This window comes from Struthio camelus, chromosome 2 (genome assembly GCF_040807025.1).
Source record: "Struthio camelus isolate bStrCam1 chromosome 2, bStrCam1.hap1, whole genome shotgun sequence".
NCBI lineage: Eukaryota > Metazoa > Chordata > Aves > Struthioniformes > Struthionidae > Struthio > Struthio camelus.
Window position 1 is genome coordinate 128838886 of NC_090943.1, and position 18667 is coordinate 128857552.

Here is an 18667-nt window from a genome sequence, read left to right on the forward strand (position 1 = left end):
ATAGATTCCACAACTGGAACTTAAAAGTTTATCCTTAGTTTTATGAGGCTAGAAAGAACCAGTAATATAAAAAAACAGTTTGTCCTCAACAAATGTAACTAGGAACATTTCTCACTAGAAACATTTACCAACAACACCAAAGAGCTGGACTGAATAAAATGGTGGCTTTTTTACAGTCACTTTCTGACACAGCGTTCTGGATTAAAATGAGAAAACAATCTGTTCCCAAATATCCTGGTCAAAACTTGAAAAAACAACTAGAAGATTTATTCATAAAACTCCCAATGTAATTAATGGATGCTGTGTGCCTAAATTGCCTTTTCAGCTTTTAAAAACCTCAGCCTAGCCTACTGCTAGGTCCTACAAGACATTTGTAATGCTTAGGTCAGCAAAAACAGTAAATACTGTGTGGCTGCTATCTTAGTTCTTGAGGTAAGACATACAATCCAAAAATAAAGGTTGTCAAATGTGCTTTATGTAAATTAATTTTATTCAAAAGAGATTAAAAAAACTATCAAAGCTTGCCTAACTACATGAGGTAGTACATGTAGCGAAACAGAAGGCAGAATATAGTACTCTGAAACATGAAGAATATCAATAAGTTTACATGTTGGAAAGAAATAAAGTCAACAACAGAAACAAAATTACCAAAAATAGTTTAACAGCTTTTCAGTCTTAAAGCACAATACACTTTTCATAGAAAGAAACATCATATCACCATTACATGTTCTTCATATACCATAATATGGTAAAATTAATGCACAAGGCTGTTCACCATAAATGAATTGTAAAAAATGGTGAAGCAACAAATGACTTAATCATCACTGGGCTCCGTACCACTATACTTCCCGGCCTGCAGGAGTATTTGCCAGGTTATGAGGAGCAAGGTTAGCCTTTGTCACCATTTTCTTTAAGTTTTTCTTGAACATTTACCCTCATATCTACGTATAGCATACAGACACCATCTACAGTTCAAGGCCTCCAACTTGCAAACTTTGATGTATGCGTACAATTCTACGCCTTTGCTGAAGCCCATTTAAGTAAAGAGAGTGAGTCACATGGTCAAAGTAAAGCAGAGATTGCGGAACTGATGGTTTATTCCTTAATTTCCTCATGTGTTCCGCTTCTCAATATGAAAGAATTATCTTTTACGTTCAGCTTTTCAAAGACTATGTAAATTACTCTCTCTCTCTCGCAGGTAGGCAAATATGTGAAGAACTGGGCCTTAATGTACTGGTTATTTATTTGAACTAAAAAGCTTAGCAGCATCCAATAAACATTTTATTTATTAATATATTTAAGGAATAAAACAGTGAACGGCCCATTCTCTCAGAAAGATTTCTGTGAAGAACACATGCTAATATGACCCAAGACTTCTCTATATTTTCCATTTTATTCAAAAATAGGCATTTGTACTTGTTATGATTAGTGAAATTGAAAACAGTCTAGCTCTTCTTTTATGTTTGCATGGCTAATGCTACCGTAAATCATCACAAAGTTAATATATATATTTTTTTCACTTTAAGGCATGATTTATTATATTGAATTACGGGGATGGCTTCTTTTATGTACACTGAAAATAAAAATCAGGCCTCCCCATGGTATAGTTTTAAGGTTATTCCTAGTGGCATATATAAAGCACCATACAATAATATGATCAGATGAAGAAAATAAAGAACCTTTATGCGCTTTGAATTAATCATATAGGAGTAACTGCTAAGAAAATATAGCAATATTTAACACAGGATTCAAAATATAGATACATATCATTATAGATTTTCAAATGAATTTTTCTCCCATGTTTACTTTTACAGATTTTTTTGTAAAGATATATATGTAATTTAAATTTTTTGGTGGATAGCAGTATGTATCTTCTGTACAATAATGTTACACCTTTATACAAATTTTAGGAATTATAGGACATGACCTTTATTATTCTCTTCTATGCGCTCTGGTTTTGCTTGCCTGTTAAACATTTTACTTACTAGACTCAAACAACAGCAAATACTCTGAATGCCTTGCTTCCTGGAGGATTCTGTAAACTGAAACACAAAAACATTCCTGATGTTATTTTTAAGACTGCAACACTCCAGTGACAGCTTTTCTGAATTGTTAAATACAATTCTAGAGTCCGGTGACTCTTCTCATGAGACTACTCATAACTTTACCTAAGAAATTTTAAAAAGCTGTAACAAACAAAAACTAACAAAAAGTTAATTTTTTCTTCCAAGCAGCTTATCACAAAAATAATCATAACATATAAAGTTCCAAACAATGCTACATTTTTGACTGTGATGAGGGATTCTAGTTTAAATAATAAAGCTCTACCGGGGCAAAAAACACTGAAAAAAGGAAAACAAAAAACATACAATACATACATTCTATGGTCACCATTTTAATAACTATATTGAATAACATCTAACTTGCAGACCTAGGAGATTGCTTGTTCATAGTTGTCTATGTGCTGAAGGACAGACTGAAGGACAGACTTTTTACAGAGAAATAGTATTTTACAAAAACAAATGGAATGCAGTTAAAATACTGATAACTTTCTAAACTGATAAATATCTAACTTCAAAACAAAATAAAAAGGAAAAGCATCTGCAATGAAGCATCACGAAAAGAACGTTGTCATGAGCTGAACTAGCATGTCACATTTAACAGTCTCATGGTTTTTCCCTCTTCCCCTTCACAAACCCTGCATGAGGCATATCGGACAAGGACAGGGAAATGCAGGGGAGTGTAAGACAGGATGTAACGAAAAAGAGTAAGTCTGCAACTGTATTACAATCCACTGCCTTCAGCCTCACGGAAAACTTGCATGGGACTGCTCTCCGAACCACTGATCTTCTAAACCTCACCGAGACTGTAAAGGGCAAATACTGACTCAATCTGCGAAGCCTTTTCTGGCTACTTCTCTGCTCAGTGAGGAGATTTAGATGGAGAACAAAAGTATCAGTAAGGAAGAACTCTTTCTGTGGGAACTGGATGGTCACGGGGAAAAGGCCAAAAATATGTAAATGAAGTAATGCTAAGCAAATAAAATCTGTATTTTACAAGTTTCTAGCTTTTTTTCTAAGCTTTGTGAGGAAAAGAGGGAAAGACCCCCCCACACACTGTTACTAAAAACAAGAAAAAAACTCTATTCTTTTCCCACTTCCAAGTTCTCTAAATAAACTTTCAGAGATTTTGTCCCCGCACAACTTTCTCAGAAAGCCTACAACTCAAGAGGTTGCAATTATTATTAGCTTTAGTCACATATGAGCTTTCTCAAGGTCATTTCTTCTTCTTCTAGTAAAAACCTCGAGCAGCTCATTCGGGGCTTAATTTAATCTGCAGTATGCAGCCTTGTGCTATCATCACAGACTGTATTAATAAACTGAGTATAATTCCAGTGAACTTTCACAGCATCTCCATGTGTTTCAGAAAAAAATGTTACTAAAAACAAACTATTTAAAAAACAAACAGAAGTGAAAAAATGTGTTTAAATGTTTTGCTAACATCATATATGAATCAGGCTTAAGGCTTCAATACTATGTAAACTGGTAATGAACATTTCATCATGAACTGATGTACCTGGAACCAGCTAAAAAGTATCTCTCTGTTGTGGATCCTCCAACTCAGGTAAAATAAATCACTAATGCTAATTAAAAAAAAATCCCAAAGAAAGCAAAGGCAACTTTCTTATCAAATATTTTGTTTGTTACAACAGAATCAGCAAAATAAACAAAGGGGTTATTTTATTTCATAAGCAGCTTTTTAAGAGTAATGATTTATGAGCTTAGAGGAGACAGGCAGCTCTGTTACCACCATTCCCCCAAGTCACTGCAGCTGTTACACAAGCTCTGTAAATCACCTATGCTGGCCTATCTGCTTGGTTTCTAGTACTGCTCAGGTACAAACAGACATAATACAAGACCTTGTAAAGGTGGCATTATTATTGAGATGAAGGGTAATCAGTAGTCTTTTAAAATGGGCTCTGTACCTTTCTGAAAATATTCCATTTTGAAAGGAAGCAATGTACACCTTTCTTTTGTCTACTGGCATAACATCCACATAGCCACCTTGGTTGCGGACTACACCAGCATGCACTGCTGCCCGGCAGATACTGGACATCTAAGAAAGAATGAGGAGAGATTTAGTTTACATTCACCTTTTTTTTCAAAAACTAGAAAGAAAAATCAACAGAGATGTTTAACCTCGGTTCTAGAAACTTTATAAAATTAAACATACAATAAATATAATATTTTACAGCATTTAAATCAGTTTCATAGGAATTAGGTCAGTACATAGGAAATACAGCCAGTGCTTCTTCAAATATCTTTTGCAGCATAAACCAAACATCATTTATTCCAGGCAATTTTAGTTTAAGTATCAGAGGAAAGTTCTAACTTTTGAATCTTTCAAAACAAAAGGCTCTATCAAGCATTCACTTCTTCAATGGCAGAGAGGCAGTGGAAGCCAAACCATAGTCCTATGATTTATTATACAACAGGAAATATAGTTTATTCTCCACCCAGAGTCAAATAGTAGAACAGCAAAGGCATGCTGCAATCATACTTTTCTAGGAAGATGTCCTATGCCAAAGTAAGCTGCCCCACTCTACAGGGATATTTCCTTGCAGAACAGACTGCAATAATTCCATTCCCATGCAAAAAAACCCTCAAACAGCAGTCAAATGATCCATATTTGAAGCAAGGCACAGGCAAATATCAAACAGTAACGAGGTTAAATGTATAAATGTGCACATCAAACAGAAGATGGGTGTCTAAAATAATTCCTTAGCTGTGACAGAAGATTAATGGCAGACTAACAGCTTTAGCTCCTTAACTCAGAGTGAGGAAAGAGTCAGAGGAGGTGAAGATTCCCTAATTGCTTCAAAAGAAGAACTTTTATAATATCAGGGCTAATTCCACAAACTTTGCAAATGCTAAATTCTCTGTGGGGCTAACGGGAGTTTTGTCTGAATGAAAGAGATTGGCTTTTGACACTGTCCGGCCTTTGACACTGTCTCCCATCACATCCTTATAGGCAAGCTCAGGAAGTGCAGGCTGGGTGAGCAGACGGTGAGGTGGATTGAGAAATGGCTGGATGGCCGAGCTCAGAGGGTTGTGGTCAGTGGCGCAGAGTCATGTTGGAAGCCTGTAGCTAGCAGGCTCCCCCAGGGGTCAGTCCTGGGTCCAGTCTTGGTCAACATATGCATCAATGACCTGGAAGAAGGCACAGAGGGCACCCTCAGCAAGTTTGCTGAGGATACTAAACTGGGAGGAGTGGCTGACACAGCAGAGGGCTGTGCTGCCATTCAGAGGGACCTCAACAGGTTGGAGAGATGGACGGAGAGGAACCTCCTGAATTTCAACAAAGGCAAGGGCAGGGTCCTGCACCTGGGGAGGAATAACCCCATGCCCCAGTACAGGCTGGGGGCTGGCCTGCTGGAAAGCTGCTCTGCAGAGAAGGACCTGAGAGTCCTGGTGGACAAGTTGACCATGAGCCACCAATGTGCCCTTGCGGCCAAGAAGGCCAATGGCATCCTGGGGTGCATTAGGCAGAGTGTTGCCAGCAGGTGGAGGGAGGTGATCCTGCCCCTCCACTCAGCCCTGGGGAGGCCACACCTGGAGTCCTGTGTCCAATTCTGGGCTCCCCAGGACAAGAGAGACCTGGCCCTGCTGGAGAGAGTCCAGCAGAGGGCTACACAGATGATGAGGGGACTGGAGCATCTCTCCTCTGAAGAAAGGCTGAGAGGGCTGGGCCTATTTAGCTTGAAGAAGAAAAGACTGAGAGGCGATCTCATCAATGTGTCCAAGTATCTGAAGGGGGGGTGTCAAGAGGATGGGGCCAGATTCTTCTCCATGGTGCCCAGTGTGCAACGGGCACAAACTGAACCACAGGCAGTTGCATCTGAAGATGAGGAAAAAGTTCTTTCCTGTGAGGGTGAGTGAGCACTGGAAGAGGTTGCCCAGCGAGGTTGTGGAGTCTCCTTCCCTGGAGATATTCAGAAGCCATCTGGACACAGTCATGGGCAACGTGCTCTAGATGACCCTGCCTGAGCAGTGGCTGGACTAGATGATCTCCCAAGGTCCCTTCCAACCTTGGCCATTCTGTGATTCTGTGAAACCTACATTCTCCAGTCATTCATTTCTCATGAAACTAAGAAGTAGCACAAATAACATGAACAGAAGAATAGCTCCGTGACAATCTCGATAATGTTGACTTAAATAACCGATTTAAGCTTGTGACTCCCACCACACTTTTAGCACAGTAAAACTTGCCAGAAGAATGAAACTTCTCAGATACTGCAGAATGTAGGTCCCAGTCTGCCTCACTACCCAGCTCTGTAAATTGTAGCTGCAGCTACAGTGCATCTCCACTTATAACCAAGTTGTTTTGTGGGAAAAAAAAAAGAGTCTTCACTGCAATAGGTCTCTCCTCGACCAACCTTAAAAATTTAGCCAATATAAATATCAATAGCTGGTCGCACAGACCACTATTTAAACAGGAGTTGCATTTCTTCCAGTTATAATTGGAATAATTTATATCTGTAACTGTAGCTATTTTGTAATCTCAATGCTATATAAAATCAGGAATTTAAAATAGCAATTATTTTCCTACTTTTATTCCAACCACAGAAGTTGTCAGTTTCACTGTTACTGTTACATAGTCTGCATTTTAATGTTACAGTATTTCTAAGAGTAAAGATTGAAAATGCTTATGCAAAGACTCTTTAGCAAAGGCCCTTTTGAGTTTTTCCCTTCACATTGCTGGCTTCAGTTTTTGAACGTGCCAGAAAGGATGCAGTTTATGTTCCTCAGTACTCTTCTCTTCCTCCTCCCAAGGCTGCAAGATTTTTGCTATATTCTTAACACCAGTAGTCTCCCTATTTTTAGGCTTACAGTGATTTTTATGTTGCCATACTATGGGAGTGCTTAAAGACCAGACTGTGTGCAATTTTAAATACACAAGGGAAAAAAAGATGGCATTTGTAACACAGAATGTACATCCTGAAGAGACAAAAGAGAAGAGGTGGTGATTAATATATTTAAAGCAATTAATTACAGTGAAGAACACCAGAAGACCACTATTAATTACTTATATTATAATATGGTAGCAACTCTGTTTTCCAAAGACATTGGATATATGAAAAAAAAGCTGAGAGCCACAATTCAGAAAAAAGGAGGATCATAATTTGTAACCTCTGTAATTGCAACCCTCAGGGTACATTTTCTATATATGATTACACAGGCAGATACCTTCCTAACTACAGCTCAGGGCAACTAAGATACTGGCTGTTCCAATGTCATTAGGAAGCTTTTGGTAAAGTAAAAAAGAAAGCAGAAGGCTGGAGTTTTTGACAGAAGAGGCTGACTACTTGTTGGAAACCACTTCCAATAGAAGATGGAATATTTGGTAAGGTTGGTACCACAGCTGGCCACTAGACCTCCAAAGTACGGTGGTAAGGCTATTGTGCGACATCTTAAACCTAAAGGCAAGAAGATCACACAGAATGAAAAGTTAGAAGTCACAGAGGAATTGGGTTGATAAGGTCAACTCAGAGATTGCTTTCAGATGAAAAATAAACTGGCGTTCTAATGCTGCTTTGTGGATAAGCATGGAGTGTAAACGTGCACACTTTACGCACACGTGAACAATTAAACATGAGTGTAAAATAATAAATATTAAGTCATATGAATACAGACAAATAAATGTATATAGTTTTACCAATATGAACAAGTATATGAATATAGTCTTCTGGAGAACGCATTATCTGTTTTGAGTGTTCATAAACTTCTCTTAGCTCAGAGTTCTTCATCTAAATGGAATCAGAACGCAAATAACATTTGCTGTTCTTAATTATCTTAGAGCAACCTGATCACATTGCCTTGAATAAAGTGTTAAGGTGAAACTCCCATTAATTTAAGCAGAACCAGAATTTCATACCTATGTCTACCTTAAATTTCAGCATGGTATTGGTAAGTTGATTTTGTATCAGCAGTCTTTTATAATAGTCTCTGGAAGTCTTTTTCAGAGATCTGTGTTTGTTTCTTTAGTTTTCATAAACTCACTCTGAAGGACACACAAAGCATTATTTTTTAAGTTAACATAAACATTTCATGCAGCATTATATGACCCTGCTTTATTGCTGTGCTGTGAACCCTTTGAAATTTGTTAGTATTTAACAGGTCAGAGCTTCTGAACACCAAGCTGTTTAATTATTTTCCTTCTTCAGCTACTCAGCAAAATACCAAATATCTACCACAGCATAGCATTATCTGCAAAGGCATTTTAACCACAAGCCTCTCTCCCCCAACATGACTGGACTATAGAACTACTTTATAGTTTTGTTTCTATCATAATGTGTGTATTTTACTGCAGCAGAGAATTATGAATTAGGAGAATACTTCCATATATGGTTATTAAAACAAAAACGAGTATGGCCAAAATCCTCAGATAGTATGAACTCCTTCAAATTCCATAGACAAACGACCTAGGCTGATCTGTACCAGCCAAAAGGAGAGCTTCAATTCTTTACGTAATTATTCAATCAGTACCATAATTTATATTTACTATTAATAAGAGATTGTCTTTGGTAAAATGCTTCCTACTGTGAAAACAATAGAATAAATATATAACTTAAATTCTTTACAAATTCCTATAAGCAAACTGGAATGTGGTTAAGAACTTGTACCATAGTCACATCTAAGGTGTGTCCTTTTTTTTTTTTTAACAAAAAATTCTGTAAGTGAAATAATTTGGAACCTATTAACTTCGCTACTGAAAAATGCTCCCTTTGTTATGTAAATACGTTTATTTTGGTACCTCAACAATCCAGGGACTAAGAGCAACAACAAAGGACAACCTCCATATAGGCAGGTGCTGCAAGATCATCTACAAGAGCGTTCTAACAGTCACACCAAATCTGATCTGATTCAATTCTTCACTTTTTTTTTTACTTTATTTCAATAACGAGGTGATGTTGAAAAGTGTTTTAAAAATATAAATACTATTAAAATACTCGTTGGCATGACACAATGTTGAAATTCCAGAAATAACACTCAGAAGGTTTTAGACAAAGTGGATTAACCAAAGTTGAAAAGTGGAACCAACTCCTCAGCACAGGAAAGCAGGATATCTTTTTTTTCCTGGTCTCCCAACAGGACAAAGCATTGCCATGTGGAAACTACCAGCAGCCAGGCCAGTAGGGACACAAAGCACAGAGATGGCAATGTCTTTGGACCGTAAGAAGAATGAGTAATTTGTACTTCTGCCTTCCAAGAGTGACAGTTACTATAGTTCTTATTTATATCCTAAGAATGTTATTCAGGAAAGGATCTCCTTGTACTATGCACACAGAACAGAGCTGTATTTTTGCTTTAAAGAGCTTGCAATCTACCTCAAGACAAGAGAAACAAAAGGGGCTCAACAAAAAAAACAGAATCTGTGGAGGGGGGAGGATGGGTGTTACATGAAAACTTCGCACACACATGCATTTATAGATGCCAGCTATACGAACTATGGCTCTGATTTATCTGTCACAGACAAAGAGATAATAGCTAACAGACTGCAAGAATGGAGGATGAAATAATGGGGTTTTTGATTCAATTGAGTTAGGGATACTTGTGGCAATGTCAAAGCGAAAAAAAAGAAGAGGATAAAAAAAGCAAAAATTCTGTGATGAATCAAAGGATATTACTTTTCAGTAACACAGAGAAAGGAAGTAGCAGTAAAATATTAAATGACTTTAAGAATACAATGACTGATCAGGCAAATAGCTAGAAAAGAAAATGTTCAACTAGAATCTCATGAATACTGTATGAATGGTTTTGTTAACATATCTTTTTGCATTAGTGACATTTTAAAATTTGTTAATGCTTATTTTATGAATATTTGTGCAAGCAAACTCTTGTTCATAAAAACATGAATGGATGTGGCCTACATACTTGTGCAAGTAGTCATATGCATATACATACATACATCTGCATACATAGATATGCATATTTGAGCCAAAAGAATTTGCATAGACATCACAAAAAGCTATCTGCTTTGTGGAATTATCCAATCAGGACACCAAAACAAGAGTATCCTCTTCATAGAGAGATGACAAAAGAGAGGTATAAAATAAGATCATTTAGTTCTTTCTGTCCACTTCAGAACTAAACATGATGTAGAAAAGACAGTACTGCAGAAAAAAAAGTTGACTAAAAAACAGAATGACATAAAAAAGCAGTATTAGTCAATACCAAATAGGAAGACATCATCAGATAATTTAAATAAACATTTCAAAATTCTGCTACAAATATATAGTTCTCTACACAGATAAGAAATTTGCAAAATAATGATACTATGGACATCTATCTTCAGAATAATTTTTTTGGTTAGTTTAATCCTCAGGTAAGTTATGGTTGCATCAGGAAAGGTAAAGCAACAGTTTAAATTAGTATACATTGCCAATGCTGAACAGATCAGTAGGAACTCTGATCAAAAATTGAAAATTTGGGTCCAGAGACTACTGAAGTTTCCAAAGACCTTGAGTTTCCAAATAAGTTTCCATATCTTCAGCAGCTGAGTACTACTAACTTAAATGGGAGCCTCTGAAAATGAAGAACTTTATATAAAGACTGTTAGTATATCTCTGTTTGATATTTGGTTTGAAAAATTAGTGTATGGAAGAAGACTAGCGATTTATGTTATATCTTACTATATTTTATAGCTTTTCATAGGATTTCACATTTCATTATATGACGTAACATAAATCACATTACTTACATCAGAATAAATTCGTGTTCCAATTACACGAGCATAGTGTGGATTTGCCTGCATACAGTTGCGAGGACAATACACTCTGTAATATTGAAAATAAAGCACAGGCAGTTATGAACAATGATATACTATTACCATATCATATTCAACTTCAGCATTACTAAGTATAAATCAAATTGATGACGCATACAGGAGGACCCTACCTATCAGCTTTGGAGTCTTTGATATCATAGGACAAAAAATATCGCTGATATAACTTGAGATTCATTTTTAAAAGTGCATGAGAACACATTTCAGTGGGTCTAGTTGTCTTCTTTCCCTTGGAATACCAGGTGGTCACCTTGTTCAACATATGTGAGGGTCAGTAGAAAAGTCCGTGGGAAAAGACACTGGTCATAGTTTTGTATTATTAGATGTTTGTACCGCATCCTATCCAACCTGTAGAGACGAAAACCTTTCTTAGGAAAAATATATCTGGATGAGGCCTGGTCCTGTTATGATGCTGATGACCAAACCAATGCTGACGTAAGATGCTGAGGCAAGGCAAGTTAGTAATAGTGAGGAGGAATAGCTGATATTTGTGGCTAAAATGAAAACGTTAGGAATGAGATTCCTAAAAGTGATTCTAGCAGATCAAAGAGCTACTGAGAGAAATGGCATCTTTATTTCGGTCCTTTTTGTTAACCTTCTTTGAGAAAAACTCTCTGATTCATGCCTGCCTTAGCTCTAAATGCACGGGAACACAGTCTGGAAGCAAACACTAGAATAGGTGGCAAGCATCTTGTTTGGTAATTACGGTATGCTACAATAAGGAAATGCCACTAAAGTACCAAATTTACTCTGAGGTTGTGTTGTTTCATTTAAAAAATGGTCATGTTTTAATGGCTTTGAAACAATCCTACATGTGACTGCCCTGGGCAAGCATTCTCCCCCGGGATGCTATCCACTTTCCGGTCTGATATTCAGCATGTCATAGCCCTCGGGCATGCAACAGTGTTATCAGATGGGCAACCGAAACAGGCTGATGCAGCTGAGGGAGATTTTTTTCCAAAGGAACTATGACGTCAGATAGTGCTTTGAAGACCTGCTGATTTATGATTTGGACGTAAGAGGGAAAGATGAGGTTGTACAATCAGTATCATGGCAGACAACTGCTTGTACAACTTGAGACTACACTTCTAGAATTATGTTAAGAGCATGCACAGTCATGCTGTCACTGCTGCTGTGAAGTTCTTTAAACTGATGCATCAGAATTAGTCAGCCTTTTTAATGTGAGGGGTTTTTTTCAATTTTCTTAAAAACAGATTTTATTTTTCTCTTAATGAAGCTAGTTTTAGTTTTTAATAACAAAAGAAAAAAAAAATAAAGTATAGAAGCACGAGATTTTATCTATCCATTCCTGTATTCCACTCCTACACTTATTTCTACACATCTTCCATGCAGAAAAGCAGGAGTCATAGCCAAACACCAAACAAGTCCATGGACCCAAGTGCTACATGAAGGGATGTTTTCCTAGCAGTTCTGGCTTTGTGCTTGCTTCCTGTATTGGCTGTAGGATTGCTATGAAAGTACTCCTGTGGATATCTCCAGCTTAGCTTGCGGTAAATCATGCTACAGTGTATTTACCTTTGACTCATCTATTGCTTTAAGAACTGTTACTGATTTCCTTCCTCAAAATATTGAGGCACAGGCTTCTTTCAATGAGTGAAAATGTAGGCTTCAAAGTAACGGCACACATATTTAACTGAAAGTTGTTTACTGACCTGTAGACCATGCCCTATTTTAACAATCTATTTCTTTTTTCTTTTCTTGTCTTTTTCTTTTTTTTTTGCAAAAACAAAATACTCAAACAATCTGGTAACTTCTGTGACAAATATCTGCATCAACTCTTTTTAATACATCCGTTTTACGGATGGATAAACTGAAGTCAAGTGTATTGTGCCCAAGGTACATCGATTTAGTAGTACCCAATGACACAGAAAAATGCATCTTTCTTTGCAGTCTTCAGTCTAACCAATGACTATTTCACTATGATATGTCAAAGATCTTTATAGGCAGATCACCTTTACCTACCTGGCCTTCTGCTTACACCAAAGACTTAAATATCAGTAAAACGTTTCTGGCCTCATTTTCAAAGGTCTGCACAGCTACTGCTGTCACCTTTGTCAATGACAGCTGTAGTTAATTAGTAACTCTGACAGAAAATATGGCAGCACTTCAAATTAATAAAATATTTAAAGAATTTTACCTTGGACAGTGTGAGGCTGGTTTTTGAAATGGGCATAATTGTTCCACTGTTGTTTCACAGGTGACAGCTTGAACTGAAGAAAGTAAAACAGAAACCAATAAATGTGTGCTATTTGAGAAAAAAATCAAAGTAATATTATGACTGTAAGAAATAAATTCTAACCTGTTACTTTAGAGACTGTGAAGGAATTAGCAGACTGGTATTTTCTGAGAAGAAATAACAGAAATAGTCAGTTAACAGCATCACTCATGGATTTCCTTTTAGCTAGGAGAATTTTTATTATTGAATCTAGGAATAAATTCAAGACATTACCCCCAAACATGTTTACTCACTGCAAAACTCCCCTGTTTATGAATCTACTGCAAGTGATACCTTTACTTTATATTCCCGATGAATCTGTGTTTGAAAATGAGGAATGTATGTTAAGCTATTTGTGTAATTTAGTTTGCTAAGAGAATAAATCTGCTAGCAACAACTTACGCATCAATTTGTCTCTCAAACTATAGCAACCAAAACCTGTGATTGAGAATTGATCGGAAGCACCCATCTAGCAGAAAAGAGACCGCTCACTTCCTCCCTATTGGTTCATCCCTTCAAACAGCTTCGTGCCTGAAATAAATTTATCCTAACAAACCTTTTCAGAAAATTTTGAATCAATTTTACTTTTGGAACTTGCTCTATGTTAGCTTATCACCATTATCATTATAAACCCAGTATAACACATAACAGTCTGGTTCTTTAGTAGTTATACGATACCCAGATGCATCAGTTCCTTGTTGTTATATAAGGTCAGTTATCTATGTTCAGCTATTACACAGCAATTGGTGAACACTTCTATTTGATTTCTCCTTTTATGTCAGCGGATAAGCCCTCGATTCTAATATTTTCACTTGCAAAGAAAAAGAAGGTGATGATGTTTTTTGATGTCTATAAAGATATTTACTAAATAATCATGAAGGATATGATTCCCTGTTCACCTTTCGAGCAAATTATTCCTGGGTTACCCATAGCACTGCAACCTGTGTTTGCAAACTGTTTGTTTGCCTTGGTTTATTTAGTTGTATGATCCACCAATTTCACAGTTCCTTTTTATTGCATTCCAACTTGTTTTCACCAGCTTAGCTCATACCTATGTTGCCCTAGGTCCATATCATGAAAAAAACTGTACTGTTAGCATTTTAAAGCAGTAATATGAGAATAGTTCGCATATTCTAAAGTTGATTAGCTAGTTGAGATAATGTTAAGAGGAAGCAGAAAACATAGTAGTCAATCTCACACGCTAACATCATCTAGCACTTAACGTGCTTAAAATGGTATCTTCTATTATTGATGATGCAACATTTGAAAAATAGCTGTATTAGCAATCCTGCATTTAAGTCTGAAGATTAGGTATTTGCTGTTATCTTGCACTGAAATTCACCTTTCTGTCTTTCTACTTACTGATTTCTTTCTTCTGCCCTACAAAAGTCTAGAAGAACAAATAAGTTTTGCAATATAAAGCAGAGGTGAGATTCACTTCACCTAGCCATTAAATAGCCATCTGGTTTATGCTAGGAATTTCGGCTCCCTCTAGGGACACTGGTGAGAACCAGGTACCTGCAGGTGTCACCTGTCTTATGATGGGCCTTTTCCAGGTCTCTTCTCTTGACTACAGAGAGCCTTGTAAATTAGCATCTGCATTCTGTAGCAAACAGGTACTTTAAGTAAGTCTAAATAATGAGGTAATACAGAATTCACAGTACAGGCTTGAAGGACAGATTATTAGAGTTATGAAAACTCTGGGGATTATCTTTGTTTACTGCAAAGACTACAATTTATGCACTTACAATGGTGATGCCTGATCACAGTATTTTTTAAGTTTACTCTAAAGAGTGGAATCATAAATACTGTAGGAGATTAATGAAGAATTGTGCCATGTGTGCACACACACAGTGGCAGGAACTCACTGAAATATACTCATAGATAGGAGGTACAGACTTGGTCCTTCAAACAGTTCATAAAGCATCTAAAACATTATTTTGCAACATCCGAATATCAAAACCAAAATGGCCACAACTGTTCAGCAGTGATATAACAGGTCTATTATCCATATGCACAACAAACAAAACTGACTGTTGGCAAGTCACTCTGAGTTCTGAGTCTCAGGGAATAGGTGCTAAACACGCACTCTAGACTAGACACTCTCATGGTTTTGTCACAACAGCACCAAAAGATGAGATTTCAAGTGATGGGAAATTAATTCATTCCATCCAGAATATTTTCTAAAGTTTAAGTATCACTATGTTTGTAAGTAAATTGGCTCATAGTACCTCATTATCTATACAGTCAAGATGTATTTCATAGTCAATGCCAGCACTGCTATTCAGGTAGCCCAAATGCTAAGCCACTGAACTTTGGCTATCTGGCCAGTCTTTCTCTCTACCCTGGATTAGGTGAATCCATTGAAAAGAGAAATTAGATAAATGTCATAGCATTGTTATAAGATGAACAGCAAGCCACTTGTGACTGCAGTATTGGTTTCAAATTTCCAAGAGTTTTTCCTTTCTTTAGGCTCACAGGCACGGAAACTGTACTTCCTGGGCACAAAGGTACTTTCTTAAAACAGGAAGACCTTTAAAGTACGTGCCTTCACTTCCTCAAAATTCTGGCATTGGTTGGCCTAGTGCGGAACGAGAGCACAGCCCCTAACGATTACCCACCTCCTCCTGTACGCTTGCGTTCTCACCTCAACCAAATACATTGCTCAGTAAAGTTCTGTTTTCATTGAGGTTGATATTAAACATACATTAACTACATAAGACAGGCAGAAATAAGTATGGTGGTGCACAGTTCTCCAGCATACATTAGCATATAGCGAAACGTAGTTTGTAGATACTAGTAATATCTTAGATTTGTGCATACTACTACTGTTGTTGTCCTATCAATGGATAATTTTGATTCGCAATAGTGGAGCAGATATTCTCCATTTTTATGCACTGCTTTTCTTGTTTTTCTTTTACCCTGTCAAAAAGTATTTGCATCAATTTTTGCATACAATAGTTTTGACCAGACCTTGGGCAAGCACCCAAACACTCTGATACACCTCCAAATAAAGCTTCCAGAGTGTTTGATATTATTCCATCATTGGCAAATGCAGAAGTTATCCAAAACACTTGAGCAAGATATCATGTGTAACTTGTGTCTTCTAATGAAATTATCAAACACTTACATGAAGAGATGTATTTTATCCTTTGCTCATATTGCTTGTAGGCACAGTACAAGTGAGTCATTTCTAAAAATAACTTTGTAAGATTATTGCCTTGTCAATTTATCGTCATAGATTACTGTGTACATGGGCTAACCCTGAAAATATTACCCAGTTTTTGACCAAATTAATTAAAACTCTGATTTAATGTCAGCATGTACTAGTTCTTATATATCTATGCTTTTTTAATTAATTGAATTAACTGAATACTCCAAATATTGACATTATTTAACTATAAATACTAATTTACTGACCAAGGAACTTAGTAAATTATTTTACCTCCTTTTGCCTAACTATAACGTCACTTTTCTGTATGCCATTAAATAGTGGCTAAACCTGCAAGATGGATACAGTAACTGTATTTCAAAATGCCTTTTCATAATATTTTCATATTATTTGTGATAAAAGAAATAAGGCCAAAGCGTTATTATTGTGATGTATTTTATAAGAAATAAAAAAGAAGCAGGTGCAAAACTTTTCATATATTGCAATTTTAAGGAAACTTACCCAATTGATTGAATGCCATTTCTATAAGATTTGATAAAGTAATTTTTCCTTCCTTGCCTAGTGACATCAACCCAACCACCTTCATTGTCTAGGATGCCATAATGGATGGCAGATTTACAAATACTGGATTGCTGAAAAACAGAGGGGGAAAAAACAGTTCCATATCAGGCAAAATACTATTTTCCATTGTAATTTAATTTGAAAAGTTCATTTTTTTATTACAGTCATAAGTTTCTGTCATTAAACCTAGGTAGATAGTCCCTTAAGTTTTATACCTGTTTTATACCTGACCTGTGGTCAGGACAGGTACTATCCCAAATGAAAAAAAAACATCACTTTGCCTTTTTCAGAGACAAAATACATTCATTCACTGCAGCTGTTATTTCCTATACTTTCTTTCAGTTCTACATAGTGATACAACATAATATAGGTATAGAACTGTACATTTTGAGCTTGGCAGTAAGTTCATAAAAGCAGATCCATCTTACTAAAGGACTTCATATGATTATACCTACAGCTTGCTGTATTTTTCCTTAAGCTGCACTTCACATATTGACACTGTGGACATCTGGACATACAAATTCTATTTATGTACAACTATAAGACGTATGAAGTACATCCAGACAGTATATGCAGAACAGCAGAGGCAAACTTAGATAGTCTGGTGCAACCTTAAACATTTCGTGTAGGATTTTATTTTTGGTGGACATTGGTTCCTTCAAATTCATTCTTTGGACATTGGTTTCTTCAAATTCATTCTTAATGCTATGTTAGCTACTAATGCAATGAAAAATACATTTATTTAAACATTCTATTGGTAAAATTCAATTAAAAATGTTTACCATTTCATAATGTACACTTCCAATAACTTTAGCCTTGCTATCCAAACAGCCAGCAGGACATTCATATCTGCGAAAATAAAATATGACCTGGTCTTACAAAAACATAGCTCTGGATTACAAAAATGGAAAATATTTCACATACAGGTATAGACTTTTAAAATAATCTCAAGATGACAACCGTAAAATTAACCATACCTATTGCAAGTTGTTCCTTTGCACTGATCTCTTAGCCTTACTTCACATGAAACAATCTGAGCTAAAACAAACAAAAAGCAATTTCACTGTAATGAATTTGATACTACATAATTCAAATTTGTTGACTACTTGTAAATCAGGCAAATTCCTTACACATTTGCTGTGTGCTTATTACTTCATTTTTCTCACTGTCATCACTGCCTGTGGAGCCTGAAGGTGAATGAGTCCTCGGTCGGCCTTGTGCTGTTGCATCCTGGGCTTTGGATCGCTGCCGTTCAACCTCATTGGTTTCCTCTTCTGGTTCATGGGGAGAATAAGGTCCTTCTGAACCCTCTGTTTCAGAAAATGGGCCAAAGAGTAATTTCTCAGGCAAAAAATATCCTGATTTTTGTGGAATGTAAATCCTTTGCCATGTTTTGGTATCACGGCTTTGTTCTCATAAAATGGTGGTTGAATATGCACAAGAATGCAAGGAACTGCTTCATGAGGGGAAGCGCTCAAGCTTAATAATACCTCTCAGGTATCTTTCTGATGCTGACCAAACAAGGAATTTTTCTGGCACAGATAGCACATCTCAGGTATGAAAATGTTCTTAACACTCTTGTTTTAGCACCTTCTCTATGCCATCAGAAAAATCCACAGATCAAAGGTGATATTTCTATTAGTAGTTGAAAAGAGTTTTATCAAGCTCCTAGTTAACTTGTAATTAAAGGAGCGAATTTCCTAAAAATGTACATCTGAAAATTAGGCCCTTTTATTCATATATAATGTAACTGATTTTGAAATGCTCATCATTAAATCTACAGTTCTTACTTAACTAAGAAACCTAAGGAAGCTACAAGGGCACACCGGTGGGGCTATTATGGTCTGTAAGAA

General features: G+C 36.5%; 1 protein-coding gene across 7 annotated transcripts in view; it reads right to left on the minus strand.

Annotated features, from left to right (window-relative positions):
* Positions 1-472: 472 nt before the first annotated feature.
* Positions 473-18667, minus strand: part of CRISPLD1 (cysteine rich secretory protein LCCL domain containing 1) — a 45134-nt gene continuing 26939 nt past the window's right edge. For 5 of the 7 annotated variants that reach the window (XM_009689461.2, XM_068932477.1, XM_068932480.1 and 2 more), the window contains 9 exons: positions 17945-18124; positions 17792-17852; positions 17597-17663; positions 16755-16885; positions 13166-13209; positions 13004-13076; positions 10762-10837; positions 3986-4116; positions 473-2042 (listed from right to left, as the gene is read on the minus strand). In XM_009689461.2, the coding sequence (XP_009687756.1) occupies positions 1991-2042; positions 3986-4116; positions 10762-10837; positions 13004-13076; positions 13166-13209; positions 16755-16885; positions 17597-17663; positions 17792-17852; positions 17945-18124 (815 nt within the window). In that variant the 3' untranslated portion in view covers positions 473-1990. Of the gene's footprint in view, positions 2043-3985; positions 4117-7339; positions 7478-7574; positions 7808-10761; positions 10838-13003; positions 13077-13165; positions 13210-16754; positions 16886-17596; positions 17664-17791; positions 17853-17944; positions 18125-18667 lie in introns of those variants that run through there. The other 2 variants (XM_068932479.1, XM_068932478.1) reach the window with 2 other exon arrangements.